The 26,838-nt window shown below is 38.4% G+C and overlaps 2 protein-coding genes across 3 annotated transcripts in view; one reads left to right on the top strand and one right to left on the bottom strand.

The window, feature by feature from the left end:
• The window catches only part of oys (lysophospholipid acyltransferase 6), a 33,530-nt gene extending 26,289 nt beyond the window's left edge, over positions 1 to 7,241 (top strand). Inside the window, exons 9-12 of one of the 2 annotated variants that reach the window (XM_089248344.1) lie at positions 1,882 to 1,985; positions 3,303 to 3,500; positions 3,639 to 3,790; positions 5,059 to 7,241. In XM_089248344.1, coding sequence (XP_089104470.1) covers positions 1,882 to 1,985; positions 3,303 to 3,500; positions 3,639 to 3,790; positions 5,059 to 5,257 — 653 coding nt within the window. In that variant the 3' untranslated portion in view covers positions 5,258 to 7,241. The remainder of the gene's footprint in view (positions 1 to 1,881; positions 1,986 to 3,302; positions 3,501 to 3,638; positions 3,791 to 5,058) is intronic. The other variant, XM_089248343.1, reaches the window with a different exon arrangement.
• A 10,153-nt stretch (positions 7,242 to 17,394) lies between these two features.
• Positions 17,395 to 26,838, bottom strand: part of LOC149070829 (NPC intracellular cholesterol transporter 1-like) — a 45,051-nt gene continuing 35,607 nt past the window's right edge. The window contains exons 21-27 of the mRNA XM_089248780.1: positions 25,717 to 25,784; positions 24,227 to 24,368; positions 23,738 to 23,969; positions 20,464 to 20,577; positions 20,185 to 20,344; positions 19,975 to 20,048; positions 17,395 to 17,930 (exon numbers count right to left, since the gene is read on the bottom strand). Coding sequence (XP_089104906.1) covers positions 17,919 to 17,930; positions 19,975 to 20,048; positions 20,185 to 20,344; positions 20,464 to 20,577; positions 23,738 to 23,969; positions 24,227 to 24,368; positions 25,717 to 25,784 — 802 coding nt within the window. The 3' untranslated portion in view covers positions 17,395 to 17,918. The remainder of the gene's footprint in view (positions 17,931 to 19,974; positions 20,049 to 20,184; positions 20,345 to 20,463; positions 20,578 to 23,737; positions 23,970 to 24,226; positions 24,369 to 25,716; positions 25,785 to 26,838) is intronic.

The raw sequence follows: 26,838 nt of genomic DNA, 5'->3' as shown, positions 1-26,838 counted from the left end.
GCATCCGGATTCCCTCCTGGTTGTTTACATTAAATCGACATGACGTCATGGTTGCTGTTACCTCATCGCAAAGAAAAGAATTGGGAAGATATGCAAATTCAGTGTGTTCCGTGATCATGGCTCCCACATCGGGGGGGGGGGCTGACAGGGCTCTAGCCCTGGGGCCTGGGATGGTTATCATTTTTTTGCTTTTTCACGCTATAAATTAACTACAGAAGGGCCCGTTAAAAGTCTGACCGAGGGGCCCACAAAAGATTCCAGCCTAGGGGCCCCGCTACAGGATGTGAGGGCCATGTCCGTGATGATTGGTCACCTCAGCGATTGCAGTATATAAAGTAGTGACAAGATCATCACATCACTTGCTTGCATTCTCTCAACTTCTGCCTAATCACTTGTCGGGTTGATCCTCGCCTGGGAAGTCAGCATCTTTGAGCTATGGGCTAGCTCTCCCTTCACCATTGTTCCAGAGTCCACACGTGTGCTTATATGTGTAAGGTCAAAGGATGAAAAGAAACAGTCGGTTTGGTTCTGAAGAGTTCAGTGGGTTTCTGGACCATAGCTTTCTTCATAGACTGGATCTGTGGACTGATGGATGGAGAAACAATGTGATGTGTGGTGGTATATTTCATTGTCACAATTTCTAAATTGTAAATCTAAAACCATAAACTCTGTTAAATTGAGATTAAATGATTTTGAGTTCAGATACTCAACTTTTATCGTGTTTGCTTATGATACTCTTGATCCTGGAGATGTGACGCATGGTCAGTCACACAGCTTTTTAAGCAGTTCAGTGTGACGGGTCTGAACCTGGGTTTATTTGCACCAATAGTGCCCATTTGAGCTCGTGGACCTTGTCATGGAGAGAATGTTTCATCATAGATGCTATGATACGAAGAAAACAGGGAGCTCTAGGGTAGTGAGATATATGTATCTATGACCCACAAGTGCATATGCAGGGTAGGATTGCATTCAATCTTCATGAATTACTGAAGAACTCAGTGACCTTGCAAAGTTGCTTGGGGGAGGCAGGGGCTTGTGTGGCCTAAGCCCTTAGGTTCCAGGGTAGATGAAGAGCTGTATTTAAAGAACCATTCAATTGAATTTTTTTTTAATAAAAAAAATTACTTTCTTTTTTATTGGACTGTGATTATGTTGTAGTGGGGGGCGCATGGCAAAACTCAACATTCATCACTACTGAGAGACTTCATACCAATGTTGGCATGTCTATATGACAAAAATGGCAAAATTACAAACGGTTCAGACACACACATCAAGATTGTTTTCATCATTGCCTTTACTCCTGTTGAGCTTAGTAGTCACTTTTTAACATTCCCAGCTCAAACTGTGAGCTTTAAAAGTATTTCCCAAAGTGGGCAATGCGTAATGGCCCGTGGGAGGTGATGGAAGTTACAGGTATTTCATGTGATAGTTTGGTGGGGCAATGAGTAAAAAAAAAATTCTGAAGAAAGGGGCAATTATTTATATATATATATATATACATATAAAATAAAAATTACTTTATTTTTTTTCAAACAATGAGCTTTAAATGAATCTAACACACAAAAGTTTGGGAAACTATGATCTAACATGATAAACAATAGTCATAGAATCCTTACCCCCTCCTATCTCCCGTTTATTAGTGACTTAAACTTTGCCAAATCTTTCCACCAATGGCAGATAGCTTTTTTGCATCAAATAGTTGAATTGTTATGCATTATTTGATGTAATGCATCGTTGCAAAGTTTTATTCATTTATTCACTGTGGGCTGTTTTGAACATCTTTGCTACACTTCTAGCCCTTAGACACAAAATGTGTTACTTGCATAATGAAACCTGAGAAATTTTTCATTTGATTAAACATGTTTTTTTTATTTGTTGTAGGAGAAGCAGTTTGCAATGCTTCTGGAATGGGTTTTAGTGGATTCACGTCAGAAGGCAAGCCAAAATGGGACCAAATGTCGAATGTAGATATCGTCAGATTCGAAGTAAGGATTGTGTTGAATATTAAATATTCTAATAGGCAAAACATATCGGACACACTGCTTATAAATATGTGAAATTTTCAAATATTGGGTTATTCCAAAATTTCTTATTGGGGAATAGGTATATATATATTTTTCGTAAGTTAATTGAACAAAGGAATTTCATTACCTTATTCTCCAAAGTATCCTATATGTTTTTTCCACTACTTCAAGCTATCTTTTGAGCATTCTCGCATTTTTATGAAAGACTTCTTCATACAGAAAATTTATATTTAACGGTTATGGGGCCCACAAATTTTTGGACTTTTTCACTTGTTGCCAACTCGAATGTGTGGGGATTGTTAAAATGTTGAAATTACTTTCCTTTGGTCATGATATGTTTTACTATGCGGGTTTTGAGCTCTGTGATACTGATACGCCCGATACAAACCTTGGAGTCTGAAGTTTCATGGTCAGTGATCACTATGGTGATAAATATAGATGACATGTGTGCCAATAAATCTCTAAACATGAAATTCTGCTCTATATTGCATTAAGACAGCAATGTCAAAAAAGTCTTTTTCTTGTAATTCATAGCATACTGAATAGACTAACATTTACTTGTAACTATACACCTTAATGACAATATGTTACAGTGGAGGTCTTCGACCTTTTTCTAGTCCTGAGCACTGCTTGTACCCATCATTAAATGGATAGCACACTTACAGCAAGTTTGATATACTAATACGGGAAATCAGGGTGATTTTAATCCTTTAATGCAATTTGTACAATCTGTTTAATGGAACGTTGATCAAGTGCTTGTGAGCACAAAATCGGACATGAGCATCAAGCATTCTGGGTACTTCAGGGAGCACACTGTGATGCTCGCAAGCTGGGGTATACTATCATGTTACAGTCTAGGGAAAATAACTGGCTGAGGAGGGAAATAGGTAGTGAAATTGTGTCATATCTCTAGTAAAGATTCTTAGCTGGTGTGGAATGTGCAACTGTATCGGTTTACGGCTACATTTCCATCTTGTGGGGATTATTTCAACTTTTTTTTTTTTTTTTTTTTTTTTGTAAATCTCTTTCCCATGATTTACGTAGCAAGTACACCAGGGCTGGAAAATGTCCAAAAATTTGCATGCCCGAATTAATGTTTTAGTTTCTAGCTTCGGGCATGTGGTTAAAAAATACATGCCCAGGCATGTTGAGCAATCCATTTCTCCAGCTCTGATGCACACCAAGTTTCATCTGTATTATGTATCTGTCCAATTTTCATCTAAATTATTTATTATCGATTGAAACATAATGTTTACCTGTTTTTGTTCACACACACAGCTGTCACTCAACTTTAGGGAGACCTTGGAAACCTGGAATAAATCAACTCAAGTATGGCTGCGAACGATCGTTTATGATCGAGCAAAGTATCACAAGACATTCTGGACTTATGTGTTGTCAGCCGTGTGGCATGGTTTCTACCCCGGTTATTACATCACATTTCTAGGAGGCGCCATCTTTACATTAGCAGCTAGATCTGTAAGTAGAACTGATGTATTTTAATTTGTGATTTATTTTTGCCAGCTGGGAGTGAGAGTTTTCAGTGTATAATGTTCTTTGCTTATGGAATCAATTATTGTATCTGTTTCCCATAATCTTTTGCTATTGTATTACCAGATAAGACGTAGCATTCGCCCGTTTTTCCAAGGAAGTAGGCAGATGGCGATTTTCTATGACGTTCTCACTTTTTTGACTACTAGAATTGCATTGGCCTATGTTGTCTTTCCTTTCATACTGCTCGAATTCTATGCGTCGTTAGCAGTGTACATGTAAGTTCTCTACTCCATTATCTTTTCAAATCTATTGTTTAAGATAGATTTTGTTTTTATGGTATGAATTATATTGTATACACACAGGATGAGGAAAAACATTTCTTGGATAGTTTGAAGATCCACATTTGGGAGACTGTCATTAACATATTGCTATAAAATTTGGGAAACACTTAGTAGCATAACTATTTTGCTTCCACCATGAAGTTCTTGCCAACATGCCAGGCTTTCCTTTACAGTAGTTCTGAGTATCATAACTGTGTTGCTGCTACTGTGAAGTTCGTGCCATCCTGCCAGAGGCTTTCCTTTGCAATAGCTGTGAATAACATAGCTATGTTGTTATCACTGTGAAGCTCTTCCCAACATGCCAGGCTTTCCTTTCCAATAGTTGTGAGTAGCATAGCTGTGTTGTACTATGAAGTTCTTGCCAACATGCCAGGCTTTCCTTTGCAGTAGCCGTGGGTTGCATACCTACGTCATTGCCTTAGTGAAGTTCTTGAAAACATGCCAGGCTTCCACACTAGTTCTGAGTATCATAACTGTGTTTGCTACTACTGTGAAGTTCTCGCCAGAGGCTTTCCTTTACATGAAGTTCTTGCCAACATGCAGGTTTTCTTCCACAGTAGCTGTGTTGTCACCACCATGAAGTTCTTGTTAACATGCCAGGCTTTCCTTTGCAGTAGCCGTGGGTTGCATACCTATGTTATTGCCGAAGTGAAGTTCTTGAAAACACGCCATGCTTTCTTTCGCAGCAGCTGTGAGTAGTGATGTTGCTGTCACCACAAAGAACATACCAGGCTTTTTTTGTAGTAGTAGCTGTGAGTAGCATAGCTATCTTGTCACTGTGAAGCTCTTCCCAATATGTCAGGCTTTCTTCCACAGTAGCTGTGTTGCTGCTGCTGTGAATCCATCATTCCAGGCTTTCCTTTGTAATAGATGTGAGTAACATAGCTGTTGTCACAATGAAGTTCTTGCCAACATACCATGTTTTTCAATATCACATTGATCCATTCGTTACAGTGTACAGGCTTTTCATACGGGATGGGAGATAATAGTGAGGGTGGAGGATTTTCTACCCTCCTGCCTAGGCTAATAATACAATTTTTGGAGAAGAGGATGGTCGCCCATGCTGCCCTACCCCACCCCGTATCTGCCTATGCCTCCATGTTGCTTCTAATCAGCAAGAAGCTTTTTGTCTGCCTTCATATTTTGTTATTTGCTGTCACTTTGTTTTCTTGTAACTGAAATTTATTTTTCTTCTCTTACAGAAAATTGTATTTTTCTGGTCACTTTGTAGCTTTGGCAGCCATCTTTTTGCTACCAAAGATTATACCACCCACTGCCCGAAACAACCCTCAATGTGCCAACGGAAAGCGTAGAGTAACCTTGATATCAAGTCAAAACACCAGCAGACACAGAAGGGGCGGTCCTGGTAGTCGCTGTAGTAGTATTACTAAAGACCAGTAAGTCTACCCTCCCCTCCTCTCACTTTGAGTCATCTTTTATCTGTTTTATGTGGTCGATGGATTGTCACAAATTGATAGTTGAATGTCACAGGCTAACAAAAGGAAACAGTATTAAGTAAAACGTTAAACTTGTTCTTGTGCACCATTGCATATCCACTTCTACTGCCGCCATTGATGAATGTAAGGCTGGTCTCAGACAAATGCCCCTGCTCGTGACTGACTATATACTCATTAATCGAATCATTTGGATTTCCACCGCTGTTGTTACCTATTATGCTATGAGCAAAGTCTTTCTTTCGCAGAGTGGTAAGCTTCTGATGTGTAGCGATTTCCTAATTGAGCTATCAATCCTTATATGCTTGAACCAACTGTGAAAAAACACGCTTACAGAAAGGAATGGTATTCAATGGAAATAACTATACATAAAACCTAGAGCAGGTTTGTCTGTTTGGGACTAGTCTGATGAATGTTAGTCATCGGCTTATTTGCTACTTGGTTTTAACACTGTATACACACATACGAGTACATGGAATACTTGTATCCTTTATTTTCTATGGTAATGACGCGTTTCTTTCCTCGCAGAAATTTTAAGAAAAATGAAATTGTTTGTACACAACAACTACTTAACCGAAAGCCCAAAAAGTTATAAGCATTTTGGGTGCGTAAATGCATGTGCATTTGGGAGGGGGGTTTCGATGGATTTTTTTAAATCTCTCTTTCAACACAAACAGTATTGTAAATTTGATCACATGTGAGTCGATGTTTCTGCTGATAAAATAGTTCCATGATAGTTTTTCCCTCCCCCTCCCTCCTTTCTTCATAATTATCTGCGGTGTTTTGAATTATATTATATATACATACTATATACATGTTTACAAGAAGATTTTATATATGGTATATTTTTATCATTAAAAACAAGAAAAATTCACCGATGCGTTAACGTTTCTCTCTTAACTCATTAGACGACAGGTGTTTCTGGAGACTTTTAGCAATATCTTTTACACTGTCATTTTTATTCTTTTTTTCTTTTGATTATTTGAAATATTTGTGACAATGCATTGCAATAGGCTGTCGCTTCTTGGTAGAAAACTTTCTGAACCGTTTGGCCATAGTTATTGCATATATTTAGTCCTAAAATTTCACAAGTTATTATCATGGACATCATCAAATTTTCACTTCTTTCTAACAGCAGTGTGTGAGGCCAAAAGTAGAGTGCGTTTTGATGGAAGCCTGTTTTATCAGACCTGACAGTCTACTTCTGAGATAATGGAGATATATATATGCTATGTAGATTACTACTTTAATGCAAACCAACTCCAGTCATATATCACCATACAGCCATTTCCAACCAGTGGAGTTTGGTGGGAAACAAAGCCGCCATCTATTGGTAGTCGCCCCAGGCTCGGTAGGTAAAGAACTTGTTTCTCTGATGTGCTTTGCCCGTATTCAAACCCGTGGACCTTAACAGTGACTTCCATTTAGTGGAAGACGAGCATCTTACCATTGCGCCACTCGGGTGCTATATAGATTACTTGGAAGAGATTCACAAGGTATAAAAATCGCTGAACTGTAGCCCTGTATTGATACTGTTAAATTCTGCATCTGTAAAGATATGCACAGTCTAACTACCAATTCCATCCTTGGTCATTTCCTCCTCCTCCTCCCCCCCCCCCCCTTTACCATAACACATTTATTTTGTGAGGCCTACAGGTGCTAGCCAACTTTGCAGTCCACTCTAAGGGCCTCCTCACATGGGGATACTGGAATCGACCTCAAGTTGACTTGAATGTGTCGAATTGCCTGTTCTCCCTCAGATAGCATTTATTTGCCCAGGAAATTGAGTAAAAACGATGCAGTTTTTATTTCACCTCCTTATTTTCCTGTACTTTATGAACTGGAATAGAGAAAAATGAGAAAAGATTCTCGCAGCAATGAAGATATTATTATATTATAAATTATTATTATCCTACACTATCATCTCCGCTATAAAAGACAAAATAAAAGAAAATTATAGGTACACACACATTGAAAAGATTATTCATTTTAGAATATCAATTCGGCATCATCAACACCCCCCCCCCCCCACACACACAAAGTGATTTTTCCGAGGGTCCCTACCTGGCTGGAAATTCCTGCCTACAAATTAACATTCTTGCTCTTGAAAATTTGATACAGATTTCATTTTCTTCAGGCCCTGAGCCGTTAGATGGCGTTGCATTGACCACAGAGTTATGAGAATTGTATTTCAAATTCACACGCATTGCATTCTATAGAATGAAGCACTTACCTGGAATTAACTCCTGACATATAGAGACATCACAATTTAAGGAATGCGTGAGCCCTGATGAGCGAGAGTTGGTGAGTCCTAATGAGCTTTGACCTAGAGTCAAACTCCATTATTTTATTGAGTGGTAGTCCTATAAGATGAAGCTTTATTTTGATAAGAGCAGACCACGTTGTTAACCGTACCGAGAGAAAAAATATAACTGACTTGTAAGGTTGGTTTTCAATGCAAGTGAAACCACGGTTGATGAACATCAGGCTCCCGACCGCGATGCGACTAAAAAAATCAGACTTTGCAATCTGAAATTTTTTATGTGTGCTGCCTTTTTTGGAGTCTGAGGAAAACGCAAAATTTCCCAAATTTGTGTAACCTTTTCCATTGACATGGGTGGAAGCCCCGGGAAAGCCTGAAAGAAATTATTTTGACTGTTAAAAGTTTTGCTCCTGGAAAATTTGGCTAATGCCTAATTTCTTTTTCAATTTTTCAAGCCAGGATTCAAACACCATTTGAGGTGAGGAACACGAACGTGGGGGGGGGGGGGGGGATTAATTTCTGACTTCGAGCAACAAGCATTCTGTTCCAATGGACTAAGAGAGTAAGCACAACTCTCTCAATCAAACTTGTTTTTTAAAATATGCAGACAAAGCTTAGCTCAAAGAACAAGAATTCAAAATATCAAGAGAGGGTTCGCCAAGACCCAGCGATCATGGAGGTGGTGAGAGAGGAAATTAGAAAATTAAGGAAGTAATGCTGTCTGTATATACATTGTAAAAATTGCTGTGAAGACAAACAGGAACTCACTTCTGTTGACTTCTAGTGTCTACAAGTTCTCTTGATGATAGAATTCTGAACTAAGATTGAAGACACCAAAGACCAAAAATCTTCTCTTAAATTTGTATTCGAAAAATGAAACCAGGTTTCTTTAAATGGGATAATGTAATACTGAGATCCAAGGATGCGAACTATGTAAGTATGTGGGAAGACTAAATGTACCAAGACAACGGCCAAACATCTCGGAAAGTTATGACTGTTTACTTGTATTTGAAGCAAGTTCAGAAATGCATTTTTTTCCCCTTGTAGTTGATGTGAATCGTCAATTATTATTATTTTGTTGTTGTTAACTTATTTTTCTGTAGTTTTTCGCTTTTTTTTTTTTTTTTTTGTATCTCATGCATGTTATACAGTAGCATTTGTTTCGTTCGTGTGAGTAACGTGTCGATGTGTTTGAACCAATTGAAAACTTATCCAGTGACGTGTTGTTTGTCGTTGCTCTGTATATCGTGATTTAGTGCCTGTGTTCTAATGTTAGCCAAAATCTACCCATGAAGCGAGACCGTTATCAATGATCAACTGTGCTCCCGAAATAAATTTTTTTTTTTGTTTTGTCACAGCGAAAAAAATCACAAATTTGATCACTGTTCTTGAATCATTTCATTTGGGCTTTTATCTTTATTATTATTAATGATAATGATGTAAATGACTACTCGTCAAAAGTTTTTGAGATTATAGACCAAAGTTTAATAAAGGATTTTACGTGTTTATACCCGAGAGTGCTCTTTCTCTCGGACATTGGAATCAAAACATTTAGGCTTTGATGTTATCCCCTTCCCCGAAAAATACATAAATCCTGTTAATAATAAGATTTAAAGAAAATATTTTCCTGTAAGATTTTACACGCAGCTTCCCTCATAGTATATTTGATACAAGTATGTACAATTCTGGATTCACACGACTGGGTTTTTCGTTACGTATGTCATTTGTATCGATCGAGTCATAACACTCATTCTTATAATAATGCATATGTAGGTATTTATTTTGTCGTTCTGAGAGAAAAAAAAGTCATTTTGATGGTTCTTCTGTTGTGGCGATGAAATTTTTTTTTGTTTCTGTTTGTATGAAATGAGAGGAAAAGCACACACATATCATCTGCTGTTCGTGGCAGAAATTCAATTTGAGTTTAACATTCTGTTAGGAAATATAAGCATAATATCTCTGCGCTGCAAATAGCAAGCCAATAAAGACCATTTGCTTATATTTTTCTGGACATAGCACTTTTGTGCTGTTCCTCCTGAAGATACTACGTTCAAAAAGTTCTGAAATTTATTTTATTACAGAAGAATGAATACAAATAGAACCTGTTTATTTGGACATTTTTCCAACCTAAGAATTGTTGTCCCCCCCCCCCCCAAGCAAATTCTTTGTCCAAGGAAAAAGGAGAAAACGTCACATGGGGCAAGATCAAGCAAATAAGGGGCTGTTCAAGTATTACGTAAGCAAATTTTTAGCCATTTTTTTACCCCCTCCCCTTGTCAGCAAAATTTCGTCATCAGCTCTGCCCCTCTGAATCCTAACTCATATTTTCATAAAGGGTGGTTGCTGACGTAAGAATTATCCAAACCCCCCCCCCCCATCGATGATGCCATAATACTTGAACGGCCCCTAAGCTGGTTGTGGAAGTGTCAGAATGTGATGTTTTGACAAGTTAAATCTGACACCAGAGAAGAACAAGTAAAGTACATTTTATTTTTAATCTGGTATTTGAATGCATATTGTTTAAGGGTCTTCTAGGTACTCTAAAATAAGGGAGGGGGTGAACTCATTATATGTGTATTCATATAAAATTATAGAAAAACATTACTGTAGGTGTCATTTAGATCCCGTGATAGGCATCCCCAATTACTATTACTTTCTCCTTGTACCTTTTTTCCGGCACAACCACACCCTCTGGGGCAATGAGCTTATATCGCGTAAGTGGCAGAGCCTGGTCGTGTGCTCAGTCCATTCTGTTCTGACATCAGAAGGGACCTGAGTCCTTAAACACCTGCATGACTCGGCGAAACGCAAGCAGCCAGATCTGTGAAAGGCCAAGCCCTGGGTGTACCGGCTCGCAGGTGCTTCCTATGGGTGATGCCTGTAGCATAGCTGCCAAGTCTCCCGAATTTTTCGGGAATCTCCCGAATTTTATCTTCATCGCTCGATCTCCCGAAAAGTTCTTAAATCTCCCGAATTTTTACGAAAATCACAAAAATCCCTAATTGTCCCTAAAAATTCCCTACTTCATTAAAAAAATCCCCGCTTATGAAAACAATCCCTAAGGAATTTCTTGTGGGGCATGAAGCCTCTTTTTTTTCCCTTTTGAAATGACGTCACACGTCGTAAATGGGGAAATTCCCTTTTTAAGGAAGTTTTACAAACCCTCTGATGGTAACAAGAAAGTTATTTGTCTTATCGTGCAGGGAAATGGCTTAGCAGCCAATAGTCCTGGATAATAATTGAAGATTATGGTGATGCACATGTGGTCAAAATTTCTTTTGTTGAAGTTACGTACGTGCGATATAACAAAGCATGAATAATGATAAGCAAAAACATATTTAATCAATTTTAAAGATACTTATTCCGATGAATTTCCTTTCATCAAACGTTCCAGAAGAGGGCTGATTTTTCCCTTTTGTACAAGTTGTGTTACGGACATAAACATCGGTCATGGAAAGACTGCCATCATCAGTCGTGAAGTGAAAAAAAAACATCAAGCAAGTGTCACAAAAAGTCAGTGTTCTTCAAAAATTGACGGTGTTTTCCTTCATCTTCCGATGATTTTGGGGTCATTCACGCAGAATGTTTGTTCACAGCGTTTCTGATTGAACACAATATTTATTTTTACATCATTGAAGTTTTGGTCTCCAATTTCACTTGTTTTTTGCGTAGGAATTTTATTCCCAAGGGTTTAACTTCCATGTGTGTAAAATCCCTATTTTAATTTGACTTCAGTTTTTGAGTAGGGATTTTATTCCCTACACTTTAACTTTTATGTTTGAAAAATCCCTATTTTATTTGGAAAAATCCCTATTGTATTTATTAGGGAGTGGTTTTAGCATAAAATACGGCTGTGCGCGAAAATCTCCCGAATTTTCATTTTCAAAAGTTGGCAGCTATGCTGTAGCGAGAAATTTTGTTTGGGGGGGGGGGGGAAGACCAAAGTGACAGAACAATATATTTGGCCATCTTTTTCCGGTCATTTTCTCACATTTCGTCCCCACTACAGCCTTGTGTCCGATTACCTGTCAAAACATAATGTTCCAATACTTCTTACAACCAGCTTATTTCCCACGATCTTGTCCCGTATGACATTTTCCTTTTTCCTAGAATAAAGAATTTGTTTTAAGGGGCAAAGATTCTGGGGTTCTGAAGAAGTGCAACACGTAGCAATGAAGAAGTGATCTGATATTTAAAAAAAAGGCTTGCAATTCGTATTTTTCTATGAGCAATGACAAAAAATTCATAATTGTACAGGGTAGTTACTTCGAAGGAAACAGCAGATAAGAAGGTTCTGTCTGTTTTCATTCTTCCGTAATAAAATAAGTCTCTGAACTTTTTGAATGTAGTAGTATTGCTGTTATCTACTTCAATGAAACCTAGCTACACATCTTCAGCGAATATGTAGATGGACTTAAACATCTCTTCTCCACCTATTTCAGATTACAATATGTTAATGAATCGGGGTGATGGCCAAGGCTAATTTGCCGTGCTAGTAATCCCTAACTGTAGTTGACTGTTTTGGACGATTTGGCTATTAACACCGGGTTCTGTGCTTGACACTTTCGAGAAAGACGTAAAATCGCAATGAATTGATATATGCTGCATTTTTAACACTATTTTCGACATACATTTTTTTTCTCAAACAAAAAAAACACCACCACCACCTTCTAGTCTGCCATGTGTGTGTCTATCTGTAATGACTTTCCTCGTTGTCCAATTTCGTGCCGGTGTCTTCCTCGACTTATTAAAATTAACTTCTTAATATCAACATTGTTTTTGTGCGTGCGTGGAAATGCCAAACAATTAGATTCGTCAATGTTGTTTATGGTGGAAATGATCTGATAAGAATACAGGGCGATTCGAAACCAGTGTTGTCAACTTTAGGCGGGAAGTAACACACCTAAACAGGAATTTCCTTGTCAAATCGCTATAATAAAGGCAATAGTGGCTGTTTTTAGGGGGATGTGTATAGCAATTCACAGAAAGCAAGTATTTTTCGCAACAGTCTCATCAACTGCTGAAGGGGGCATGTGCTTCTATATGATCACCATGAAATACAGATATTAAATTTTGACTCCAGTGGATCAAACACGGTAGAGCCATCTCTTGGGCATTGTGTGACTCCCATTGGAATTTTACTGCTGAAATTCAAAGAGAAAAAAGTTATTACAGCTGAACATATTCGGTCATGCATTCCACGACAGAAAATGCTCTTTGTAATTACCGTTTGAAATTTGCACCGAGTTTCGAATCACCCTGTATGATATAATATATGTATATATTACATCAAGTGTTAAGCCAATGCCGAGTGAATGTGTGTCGTGTGATTGGCATCAAAAAAGTTTTTTTCCCACCATGATCCAATTTTTTTTCGTGATTTTTCCGATGGCATCAGCATGTGCTTGCGATATCTCAGAAGTTTTATTTTACTCATCGGATTCTACCGAACACATCTTTTTTCATGTATTTTGTGCATTTTGCTGACGAATCTCTGTTTTATAGATAATGAGTTCTTTTTCAAATTATTTCGCGACAGTTCTTCGAATAATTTTTTTTTCTCCCCCTGAAGTAACGAGTATCAATGTTGTCTCGTGTGCCAGTATTTCATTTGTATGATGTGTTGTAATTCGTGTATTGTGTCCGAGAAACAAAGGTATAATAAAATGTGTAAAATTAAAACACCTTGTTTGAGTGATTAGTTATTGTTATTTTGTATATCGATTCTCATCGGCGTTTCCAGTTCAGTTCCTAGTAATTTATTGAACTTTATGGATGAGTTCAGGGACCCAGCTGGAACATATGTGCTCATGTGGCTGATGCAATACCAATCATTTGAATGGTATTGTTTAACAACACCAATCATCCTTCAAACACAGACTTAGACATATGCGTGGGTGGTTCCATGGAACCTAGTACTGCGGCCAGACGTCTATTGTGCTCTGCCCAAAAGAAAATGGAAGTCTTTAAGTAGAGACCTGTAGCTGAAGCAAAGTTCAGCAGAGATCTCTAATAGGAATGTCTTGAAGCTCCCATGGCTCAATCAAATGACGCGATGCAATTGCTCAAACCCCTCCCTTCTAGCCAGCCAATTCTGAGGACCCTCTTCGCTTGAGGCTACCTGGGAGAGCCCATGATCTCTTTCCAATGATCCAAATTCCTGAATCTTATCGTACAGATGACATAGCTGCCAAGTCTTCCGAATTTTTCGGGAATCTCCCGAATTTTAGCTTCATCGCTCGACCTCCCGAAAAGTTCTTAAATCTCCCGAATTTTTAAGAAAATCACAAAAAATCCCTAATTGTCCCTAAACATTCCCTACTTCATTAAAAAAAAATTGCCGCTTATGAAAACAATCCCTAAGGAATTTCTTTCGGGGCATGAAGACTCTTTTTTTTTCCCCTTTTGAAATGACGCCACACGTCGTAAATGGGGAAATTCCCTTTTTAAGGAAGTTTTACAAAACCCTCTGATGGTAACAAGAAAGTTGTTTGTCTTATCGCGCAGGGAAATGGCTTAGCAGCCAATAGTCCTGGATAATAATTGAAGATTATAGTGATGCGCATATGGTCAAAATTTCTTTTGTTGAAGTTACGTACGTGCGATATAACAAAACATGAATACTGATGAGCAAAAACATATTTAATCAATTTTAAAGACACTTATTCTGATGAATTTCCTCTCATCAAACGTTCCAGAAGAGGGCCGACTTTTCCTTTTTGTACAAGTCGTGTTACGGACATGATCATCGGTCATGGAAATCAGTGTTCTTCAAAAATTGACGCTTTTTTCCTTCATCTTCCGATGATTTTGGGGTCATTCACGCAGAATGTTTGTTCACAGCGTTTCTGATTGAACACAATATTTATTTTTACATCTCTGAAGTTTTGGCCTCCAATTTCACTTGTTTTTCGCGTAGGAATTTTCTCCCAAGGGTTTAACTTCCATGTTTGTACAATCCTTATTTTAATTTGACTTCAGTTTTTGAGTAGGGATTTTATTCCCTACACTTTAACTTTTATGTTTGGAAAATCCCTATTTTATTTGGAAAAATCCCTATTGTATTTATTAGGGAGTGGTTTAAGCATAAAATACGGGTTTGCGCGAAAATCTCCCGAATTTTCATTTTCAAAAGTTGGCAGCTATGAGATGATTGCTCCAGCCTCTATATGCATATGTAGAAGATACATCCCAAGAAAAAGTTTCAGTTCTTCAGTAAGCATGGTTTTCATAGAGCCATTGATGGCCATGCAAATCATTCATTGTAGTTTAGGCAAGTCTGACTTAACCGTATTGTACCTTGTTCTGGACTACCAGACAACAGGACTATAAGTAATAATAAGACATATGATCATTGAGTAGATCCCGTGGATATCAGTCAAACATATAGCTTGTATATTAACACTGAAAGCGCTTTTTGAAGTATAACTAAAAAAAATGTAATTTTAAATCGCTATTCACTTGCAATGTTTGTTCTGCTCCTTAAGGCAACGTCCAATGATGTCTGGGATCAGGCATCTTTGGGCCTCGGAGAAGCAATCATTTTTATAGCTTTCAGTACAAAGGCCATGTGGTCAATTGCCACAGAAGACGCACCACCACGCAGATCTCAACAGAAAGTTGCTTTGGCAACTTGGGAGAGAAAGGGAGAATCTTTTCCCTGTGCGTGGGTGGGAGTCGTGGGATTGTTCACCTCGCTCTTAGAAACATGTAAAGATGTCCTTTACGAATATGTAGTTATTGTCAATTAACTATCCCAACACTGATTTAATTATAATGAATAAAAGTGATTTGGTTACTATTGTATTGATGAGTGCTCGATTGAGAAGGCAATAACCATCAAGGGGCTAATATACCACCTCAGCCATAATGAACAAATGGGGCGGGAGAATACATCTAGCCACACAACAACGAGGAAAGTTCAAACATTTTGAAATGGATAGTGGGCGAAGATGTCATAAAAACGATAGAGATGAATAGAAAAGAGATTGTACTGCAGCTAAACATACTGAACCTATTAAACTCCCCAAATTCCCTTTCTGCCCACCAAGCGTGTTTCTTTGAAATTTCCAAAGAAGTCCGGCATTTTTGTTCATGCCGGTTGTCATTGCCTGAAACATTTTGTGCCGAACAGACATTATACTACCTTTCCCAATCCCCTGTGACAATGCTGTAATCGCTGGATAGTCTAAACATTATTTGGATACTCTTTTTAATTGCAAGTACACAGGGGCTTAGCCAGAAATTTCGTTGGGGGGGGGGGGGGGAACCAAAGTGACAGAACAATGGATTTGGCCAACTTTTTCCTTTTTTTCTGTCATTTTCTCACATTTGGGGGGGGGACCAGACCCCCAAGTCCCCCCCCCCCCACTATGTACACCTCTAGGATAACGGTTCACTAGCAATTTCAGTACGTGCTCTGTTAGCTTTACACCCTCTTTTTCTACTAATGCCAAAAGACTCCTGTTTTAAAATACAGTAGGCTCTCGTAATACAGCACATATCAGACCAGACAGTGTCGTTTCAAGAGCATCACGGGCCCCTGATCCAAGCGATTTTTCCGAGGCCCTACCTGGCAAATTCTCAAAAAATTCAACTACTACCCATTTTTTCTGAGGCCCGTTAAGACAGCACTGAGACCAGGGTATGCCGGATTATCAAAATCGATGAATTACTGGAAGTTAGTTGAAAATTTGAATAATACAACAATAGATGCCACTTATTAAAATGTGTGCACAGAAAAGAAGAAACACAGAGAATAGACACCAAATCCTGAGCAACATAAGACAGCTCTTCAATGTCGATTGCATTGTGCACTGAATGTGTTGATTTTGTCGAAAAAAAATCAACAAGACATTCATTGGCAGAGTAATGAAATTTTGTAATTTGTGGCAAAAATTCCCTTCTCCCACGATTTCACTCTCTCAACAGAATTGTTTTTCTGCTCAGTAGAAACGTAGAAAACATATGTGGTAACGTAATAGCTTCCCACATCGTCCAACTGGGATCTTTGGTGGGGAGGGGGGCCTTTATAATGAATTTATAGTGTAAAGAAACAAAAAATGATAAGAATCATCTCAGATCGTGGGCTGGAGCCCTGTCCACGGGTGAAATCGTAGAAAATGAAGATTCTTTTCGTCGTGTGGCACTGTACCGTGAATACAATGCAGTAGAAGAGAGCAAAGATCCATAAAAATGGTAAATGAATTGAACAAAGTATGACAAGCTTTTTCAACTGTCTTGACTGTCAAACAGTACACAATGGGTACTCGGGAAAAGGAAACACCTCAATAAAACACCTGTTCTCCCAATATCAATATTCGTGTGAGAATACTGTCTATTTTAGCGTGTTTTGCCATAATTTTTTTTTGAATATTTAACAAATTTTTCTCATTGAAGACTTTTTAATGGGGAAATTTTTTCCCCGTTAAAAAAGTCTCGCCACAGAGAGCAATAGTCCTACAACAGAAAATCTTTGATCATTACACCTCATTAATCGTAGTTGGAAAAATTGAGTAGTTGTGACAGAAAACAAGCGCTTCCGGGAAAAAAGAAAAAATGTGTCATTCGCCATTCTGTCCACACTCAACAATGTGTTATCTTCTTACGCTATTTGTTTGAATAAATTTCTGATTGTCTATTTTGTGAAACTAAAGTTGGTGACCCGGACATGATGATCACTGATTCATTTTTTTCTTTTTCCCCGAAGCACACGTTTTCGTTTACAACTGGAATGCCACATCTATATAGCGGTCAAAATGGCAGCTATGACGTTCTAGTGCTAATAAATTGGAAAAAAATATTACCAGAATTTTTTTTTTAAATTAAACAAGTATATTTTGTTTTAATGGCACAATCCTACCGAAACCTCAACGCACTTTGCATCCAGAAAAATGAGGAGAAACAAACACATGCAATAAAACGGGACAAGAAGCAAAATTGTATACATACTCTCACATACAAATATGTAAATATGCAAATCTGTTTCGATTAAATCATCTAAAATAAATGAAACATTGAAAAATATATATGATATTCTTTCGATATAAAAGCTAACTATAAAGAAAAATATACATAATTTTTTTTTAAAAAGCGAAGGGCACTGAGATTCGATAATTTTGGCTCTTTTGGCAGTGGAATAGAAACCACACTTCCTTCTCGCCTCACGTTGCAATTGGAACGTTAACATATGCCGTAATATTAGTAATAAACCTGAGAGTTTTGATTAGTTTTTTGGTGCATAACGACGATCACATTCCTCGAAGTATGAGCAAATCTCGAACGCACACCAGACTGAGATTCCTATGTGACATTGAAGCTGAGATGACATTCCCTGACAGCATTATCACATATCGACCTACAGATGAAATAAAATTTGTGAAGTTAGTAGAAAATAACGAGGGTAGATCAAATGAAAATGAAACAGTTGGCATTAACTTGATTTATTTTTGTATGAGTGTGCTGACATTTATGTGCAGAGGCAGAGCGAAGGTTAGGAAGGCAACTCTCCCCACCACCCACTGGGGAATGAACTTGTCCTAGGTAGTTCGTTGCTCTGAAGCACGTGATATGTGCTGGCTGTCAAGCAACGATATCGTCCGTCAGGCAACTGATTGTTTTTGCATCTATGTTTGCGCATAAAGTGCATAAATGCATGGTGCTATTCTTTTTTTTTAGTGGTAAAAAGGGTTTGGAGTTCGTGAAGTGTATCACTGAACGAAGGGCAAAGGCAGTTATAAGGTAACATCTAGTTGTAATTGCATTAAAGTGTGGGTGACTGCAGACACCCATACTTTTGCAGTGTTGTTTTTTTTTTTCTTTTTTATTCAAGTTTCAGGGATCGTTGCTATTCCTATGTGACGTCGGTCATGAGTTGGTTCAGACAGCCTTGACCATTCCTGTTTCTGCACCAGAGGCTGTTTCCCCCATTTTTGTATGACGTCACTTAAAACCAGAGCCTGGGATTGGTTGGCTCCTTCGGTTGACGGACAAATTTTGCCGGGACTGCCGTAGGTTTTTCCCTCTATATAAGGAATGTGTGCCGTTGTGTCTAAGCTTACTTCTGTTTATGCTCTGTTACAAATTACTGTCACATAACGAGCTGAGTCATTTTTTAAGGTGAGTGCATATTATCATTAGCCCTATTTCTAAATTTTAAAGCATTGAAGATGACCAACGAGACAGAGACATGGCCCGGTGCATCACACAGTGTATGGAGAACATGCACTATCATTGACTCATATTCAGGACCTTTACAAGCGAGGGACAGGAATCTGTAAATAATGATGCCTGGCCTGGTCACCTCATCATCATGGACGCATTGGTGAAAGAAGTAGACTAGATAATCAGCTCAAACAAGGTGGCAGTGATGGCAGTTCATGCCATCATTACAGTCTCGAACATGAGTGAAAGAGTCGAGTTAGAATGAGTCAATTTTGCTCTCTGCTGTGATACCTTTTAGTGGGGAGATCGGCTCACGTTCATTCCTGAAAGCTGGGAACCAACTTTGGCTGACCACCACTGCCATGAAAGTTCAAACCTGGGTCCTTCATTTCCAACCAACATGATTGGCAGTAAATTGCTGTTTGGAGATATGACCCAGGGCTATATATAGTAAGGGCTGTCTCATCCCTTTGAAGTTGCTCTTGACACTTGGCTGAGAAGGCCTGGTCTCAGATCAGGTGCGTGACATCACTGCTATAATACTTTTTAACTAAAGCATGACCTTGAAATACAGGGTAGTCAATAGCAATCAACCGGTTCTGTCAGGGTGATGACATCAGCTCCAGTCATGAGACAGCCATTATCATATGTTCCTGATATGGACCAGAGTTGGTGTGCGGTAAAGTAGCCCTGCACACGAGTCAATGACAGTGAATGTTCTCCATTACTGCCTTTGTTCACGATGCACTCCGCGAGCTTCTTCTACCACTAAAAAACGAAAAACACCACATTGCTCTTTACTCGCAAACATTTCGCAGCCGCAAACTAAAAACAAAATTGCCAGCACATATCATGTGCTTCCAAAGGACTACTACTTTAGGCAAGTCCATTCACCAGCAGGGGCTACCTTCTTTACCTTTGCTCTACCTCTACACATAAATGCTGACATACTCATATAAAAATAAATCAAATTATAACCACTGTTCCCATTTTCATTTGATCCACCCTTATACATTGCAATAAGAAACTTAATATAGATTGAACGTCCACAGTAAAACCTCAATTATTTGATGCAATTAGCACAAGCCAAAATAACCACATAATTGAATATGCACCAACGTAAAGGCCCGCTGCTGTGGTGGTCGAGTGGTCATAGTGACGGACTAGCATTGTGGGGACCCGGGTTCGAACACCCTACCATCGCCACTATGATTAAAATTAACTGTTATTTTTATTACCGTTTGTGTTTCATCTTGTTCGTCATTATTTTCTGGAAGCAATGATTTCTTCTTTAGTTTCTTCAATGGCGGCCCTGGATATATATATTCAAGAAAACAAAAGCGATTAGTTCATATGTCAGGAAACTAGAAAATGAGGAGCGATAACACGATTAAAATGATTTAAATAACTTCTTTGAATCAGTAAACCTATACGACACATTCACTCACCTGCTATACTAAGCAATACGGGTAAGAATATGAGACTGTGCAGAGTGCCGAAAGCTATGATGCCCAAGTACATCCTGAAATAGAAAACCCGGAAGATCTGAGATTTCGCGAACACCAGTATCAGGATACCACAGTCAGTCAGTGTGATGCCGGACAGTACCTGGAAACAGCATGACGGAAATTATAAATCACCCAAAAGCGTACAAATGATATAAAGATACATTTTTTTATCAGCATTCTATGAAAACTGGTAAAGAACAAGGGGGAAAAAACACTCACGGAGCTTCCCATTTTGCACAATGAGTCTTTTGCTCTCTCGACCCTCGTTGGTTTTGAGCTCAAAGCAAAAGCCCTTGTGAGGTGCGAACAGAACTCCACGGATATACCGACAGCCTAAGGAACAAATGTTTCTTGATCAATCTTTGAATAACAATAACATATTTAGCAAACAGACCGTGATAAAAAGATTTAAGCCAAAACTCAGCCGCACCCCCCCTTTCCTCACACAGGAATACTAATGTTGCCTAGATACCGAAAGACACTGTATCCTGGTGATTCAAATTGTGTATTTTTGTATATAATGTGACTATATATATATCTCTCTCTCTCTAACGGTTTATGGGACATTGCCGAGTTGCCAACTGCTACGGATTGTCCATAACTACCTAGCTACAGGAAATACTCTCAATCGTTTTTCTTCAAATGTATATTATCTTTCTTTTTTTGGAGAAAAATCGGGTCTTTGGGTTTCATGCTGCATATTTTACTTATTTTCATTATTTTATTTTTTTGAAATCGTGTTGATCTTTACCATAATGATAAATTCATGTACACTCATGTTCCAAAGACAAACTCAGACTTGAAAAAGTGTTGGTCAACAAATTTAGCTTTCCCGCGAAAGCTCGCATATAGGGGATAGGTGTTGGAATATAAGGAAAAAGTATTTACATATTTACCTTTGTGGTTTTCACCCACAACCGATCGTATATTTTCCCATTCTCATGCAAATCATGACCAGATAGCATCATTTTGATAAGATATTTTGTGATGGCATCACATGTGATGTTATGTAAATTATGTCGCTATCACCACACATATGTGACATCACATGGTATGTACAGTCTATATAAGAGAAATGTAACTTCTGAGTGTGTTGTTCTTTCTGTTTTATTTTCCTCATTCCTTAATGTGACATGTAACTTCAGAGTACTATCATGTTTGTTGAGTACTATCAAGTCTGGTACTATCATGTTTTTCATATTTAATAAATAACTAACTTTGTTTTTAAAAGAAGTCTTTTATCACGTCCTTTACAACATCGGCAGTTCTTTCTAGATGGAAATGTCTAACAATATAAGCAGTTCGAGGTATGCCGTACTCTGCTAACCTCATCAAGGTTAAACAGTTTTTTATTAATAGGCTCTCTACTTTCATCCCCACATCACCTACATATGTGCCCTCACTGGAAGGTCAGAGGAATGACAAGCTTGCAATCCAGACTGACATCAGAGCATGGTAATAGGGCAAATAACAAGTATCTAATATTGGACTTCAAAAAATCTGGAAAGTATAAGAGATATGTGAAATCTGTTGGGGGTCCGTGGTTGGTCCCCACATCTGGTAAAGGTGGTAATGGATTAACACCCTCCTATAGATAAGATCACTATGTCAACAAATTTGGGAGAAAATAGAGTGGCCCAAAGACTGGAAAAGAACTATATTCGCACCCATTCACAAAAAAGGTGATCTTAGAGAATGTTCTGTAATTAGAGCAATTTCCCTTATACCACATGCCAGCAAGATTCTACTAAAAATTGTTCAGAAAAGACTCGAAACCATTATAGAAAGAGAATTAGCATTGGAGCAAGCAGGTTTCAGGAAAAATAGGGGAACTAAAGACCAAATTGCAAACATAAGATGGATAATGGAAACATCAACCTTTGATTTTGACTGTGTTGATCACGATAAGCTTTGGGATATTCTTGGAACAATGGGAGTGCCTAATCACCTCGTCTGCTTGATCAGAAATCTATATATTAACCAAGAGGTAAGTGTAAGAAGAAACTATGGCTTAACTGAATGGTTTGGAATCGAAAAAGGAATTCGGCAAGGATGCATTCTTTCCCCAAGCTTATTTTATTCTCTATGGAGAATATATAATGAGAGCATCAGATTTAGAGGAACTGGAAGCAGACGTTAAAAATTGGAGGTAGAGTGATCAATAACCTTAGATATGCTGATGACAACTCTGATGGCAGGACCTGAAGAACATTATATCGAGAGTAAAAACAAAGTGAGAGGCTTGAACTCTATCTAAATACCAAAAAAAAAACAAAGATTATGACTACAGCAGATATTCACAGTTTTCAACTAGATGGAGAAAGTTTTGAGATTGTGGACAGATTCGATTTCCTAGGATCAAGAATTGTAAAAGAGAAAACATGCACAGAAGAAATAAAAAAGATGAGTAGTTCTGGGTAAAACAGCCATGAGAAAGCTTAATATAATAAGGAAAGACAAAGATATCTCAATGAAAACAAAAATTATGATTATAAATGCATTGATCTTTCCCGTCTTAATGTATGGATGTGAGAGCTGGACATGACCAGTCAGCTGCATTAATTTCTCCTCTGTCAATGCTTCTGAATTGCTATTAATTAGCTGTTCGGCTTCTCTTGTATATCTATATCACAACCCTTCTCCACCACCTGTTTTGCTAACATGACAATGTCTTTTATAATCTCATCAGTTAGCTCTGTTTGAAATGGTTGTGTCCTGGAGCGCACATTGTGGTCAAAGGTTAATCCAACCCGAGTTGACTGTTTCTCTCTAAAGAGCTGCCATGGCTCTAGTGATGACAGTAATGCCATTAGCGATAGTGTAATTCTTCCATAGAGACCTTCAAGACATTTTCTGTATTTGCATCATCTCTATTTGTATTCATAATCATCTTCATTGAGTTCCATGTATAGTGAGTCTTGAATGCCCGCATTACCCCCTGATCAAGGGGCTGGTGATAGTGTTTAGGAGGAATACGACCACTCGACCACCACAGTGGCAAGAATTCGAAACCACATTTTTTCTTAGTCCCTTGAGTTTTGAAGTGTTTTTAGTAGCACAAAATGAGGGAGAACAACAACCCCACACACACACACACACACAGTCATTGAGATTCGGCCAGTCTCCCAGTCTGTTCGAAATCAATTTGAGTTTTCCTGTGTGATGTGTGAGAAGGGCCCAAAGCAAAGCTCCCCAAACTTTTCATTCCTTGTTCCCCCCCCCCCCCTTCAGAAAATTTTTCTCGCATCGTCGCCCCCAACTCAAGTGAACCCATAGGATCCTATGTTAAATCTGAAGAGTTTGGGAAACGCTGGCCTAAAGGAAAGGTGAAACACACTGTTGATCATAGAATGCTCAGTCAAATCAGAACAGCAGAAAGGGTAGAGAGTATTTTATGGCGAGCTTATATGCAGTGAATTCATAAGTCGAAAATCATTCCAAAACAAAGGTTTTCAAACTGAATCAAAATAAACAAAAGGCGTGCTCTACTCACCACAACAAGGTTGACGAGCGAGACAGCATTCAGAGATATGTTCCACCAGTACATGAGTCCCATAAGATCTATAATTATCATAACGATTGTTAATAAGACTATCAATGCTGAATGAAGGTCGAAGCCCAGTAAAAGTAACGTGGCGATGAACACTGCCGTGACGGACAATCCCAAGCTCTTTAAAGTGTCCGGCCACATCGTCAAATACTGTTCATAAAACACATGCACCAAGCTAGAACAAAATGAAGAATGACTTACCAGAGAAATATATATTTTTTGCTTGGTTCTATAAATTATGATAAAATCGCCACAATTTTCTAAAAGGCTTCGTCAAGCAAGGAACAGAAATTCGAAAAAAATCTGAGAGAAGAAAGATTTAATATTTCACACAGCACTAAGGTACCGAATGTTCTCTCGTAAAACGGTGAATAACAGAATTTCTTTCACTATTGAAGCTCGTATGCAGGAAGGACAACAAAAAATGTTTACCTATATGGAAAGACTTCTGCGCCAGGACTTACAGATGACACTTTTCTTGTCAAATTTGCAGAGATCTCTCTCGACCATCTAAGGGCTTCATAGAAATCCTTTGATGACTTCAAAACAGTATGGTACGTCATGAAATAGGTTGCTGTGAAATCATATTTAAAAAAAAAGAAAAGGTGGCCGTTACCTATTGTGATTACACTGGGCAACAACAAAATTGTATCTGACACGGAAACATAATTCTGAATGAATTTCACCTATTGAACATGATTATCACCATGAAAATATTTTATTGGACCTTGTTTTCTTTACAAGTGGAGTCGCTCAGGGAAGTGTCCTTGGTCCCATACTTTATTTTTATTTTTTATCGATAAATTCGATCAAGGTATTGATGGCATTATTATCGAGTTCAATGATGATGCTGGACACTCCCATGAGCTCCCACTCGAGCAAAATATAAAGAAAAACAGTAAATAATTATTATAAATATTTTTTAATAACAAAAATAAATCAGTAACTTTGATGAATAAATAAAAGATAGGCCGCCTACGTACCATAGAAATTATACATTAGAAAGAGCTCCGCAAGTCAAAAAGGTTGAGAATGGCTGCTTTAGACCAACTTGAGTATGACTGCAGCAAGGGGAAATGAATGGAGTACGACTTCCATGCATTGACAAGAGCATGGTTGCCCATTTTAGTTCAAATAACTCATGTTTCACTAACGAGTTGAATGGTAAAACTATTCAGAATGCAACTAAGCTCACCGATTTGGGAATTCTCTCATTGACGACATGTTGCGGCCATGAATTTATATTTGTTTTGGGAATTTTACTATGTTGCTAATTTCGGAAATTCAATATTCATTCGCTTTGAATGAGAGATGATTATAGGAGCTCGGAGCCATGGAGCAAGGTGGAACATGGAGAGTGTACTTTGCTTAGGTGGTTCCTGTAATCCCAGATATCAATCTCATTAAGCATAGAGCAATTGGACATTTAGATCCACAACCCTCCAATCTCACACTATACAAAAGTGCTATTCAACAAGCATGGTCTTAGATTTCACAAAGGACCTATCAAGATCTCGTAGACACCATGCCAAGAAGAATCAATGCTGTATTAAAGGCAAAAGATGGCCCAAAACAAAATATTAAAAGATGGTCATAATATAACATGGCCACTCAGAGGAGAAACAATCGCCATCACTAATGTTGCCAGCATTATTCAGTGGAACCTGTATGAAACGGAATGTCAAGAGACTTAAATAACATTCCATTTTATAAAGGTGCGCATAGAAGCATTAATCATCCATGCGACTATCTTTTGATTCCGTTTAATACCGATTTCAATCTCATACAGTGTCCATCTTAGACAGGTTTCACTGTATAATTTTATCAGCAATCGCCTGCTATTCTTCAGATTCATTGTAATTATGTTTCAATCTGTACAGTAGCTGTAGTATTGTCCACACAAAAAAAAAAATTTAACTCACCTCCTATGACTTGACCACGATCCTGATCTTGAACAAGCTCAACAGCCGATTTAAACATTGCCTTGCCACTAAATATGAAAGCAAGATGAAAAATAAACCTTCCAATAAAAATACCAGGAACCTATTATTATCAATATTATAAATATATACTTTTTTCGCTTGTATTATTGAATGTGCTTATACTTGTGCATATCTTGCCATATCAGGTTTGTTCAAGAAGTAACCGACCATAATTTTTTGTGCATGAACCTAGGAAGATGTGGTTTGGTGCACGTATGTAGGCAATTCTAGTGTGCATGCTTGAATTTTTTCCCGCCTGTAGAAGCTGCCTGTCACCGGCAGACCGCCGATGAATGATGACGCTGTGGGTGGTGGAGTGGTCATAGTGATGGACTCGTATCGCGAGGACCCAGGTTCGAACCCCACTGTCACCAGTGGTGATCGGCTGAAGTTGGTTCTCTGTGGTTCCCAACTTCAAGGAGCAAAAGTGAGCTGATCTCCCCATTCAAAAGTCTCAGCATAGAGAGCAACAGTCCTACAAACAGTACAAATATTCAATCATTACACTTCACTTCCGAAATATAGATGGCAGCATTGAAAAATCACACAACACTATATACACACTCAGACTTAGATACACACTTCCGGCACAACTCACTTGGTAGTAAATTGCCCATGGCAATAGACTATCTAGATTCGTGCTCGGTTTGAAAGAAAGTAAGTAGACCAACAACTAAATGAATACCATTTTGTTGAGTTTCATTAGCTTCTTCTGCCTAAAACTGCGACAGTCACAATTGAACACTTTTGCCTGTCACCGATGATCAATGTTCAGCCAATCTTGGTACTGTTTTCTCCTTAATGAGTAGAAAAAAGTATTTCTAATCAATTCCAGTGAAATGCCCAAAGCTGGCTCAGGACCAACAAACTGAGTCCCAGAACCCCCCCCCCCCCACCTTCCCCTTCTGGCCAGCTTGTCAGCCAATTCAGTACACGAGATGTAAATTGTCCATGGCGATAGACTATCTAGACTTGTGCTTGGTTTGAAAGAAAGAAAGATGAGCTAGGAAGCGAGCAGCGATGCATTTTTGTTTTTGACAAAATGGCAGGAAAGACTTCAAC

The sequence above is a fragment of the Pholcus phalangioides genome, unplaced genomic scaffold, assembly GCF_987345545.1.
Source record: "Pholcus phalangioides strain wild (caught in Gottingen) unplaced genomic scaffold, Ppha-v1.0 ptg000020l_1, whole genome shotgun sequence".
In the NCBI taxonomy this organism is placed as follows: Eukaryota; Metazoa; Arthropoda; class Arachnida; order Araneae; family Pholcidae; genus Pholcus; species Pholcus phalangioides.
This window is presented reverse-complemented; position numbering and strand designations above follow the sequence as displayed.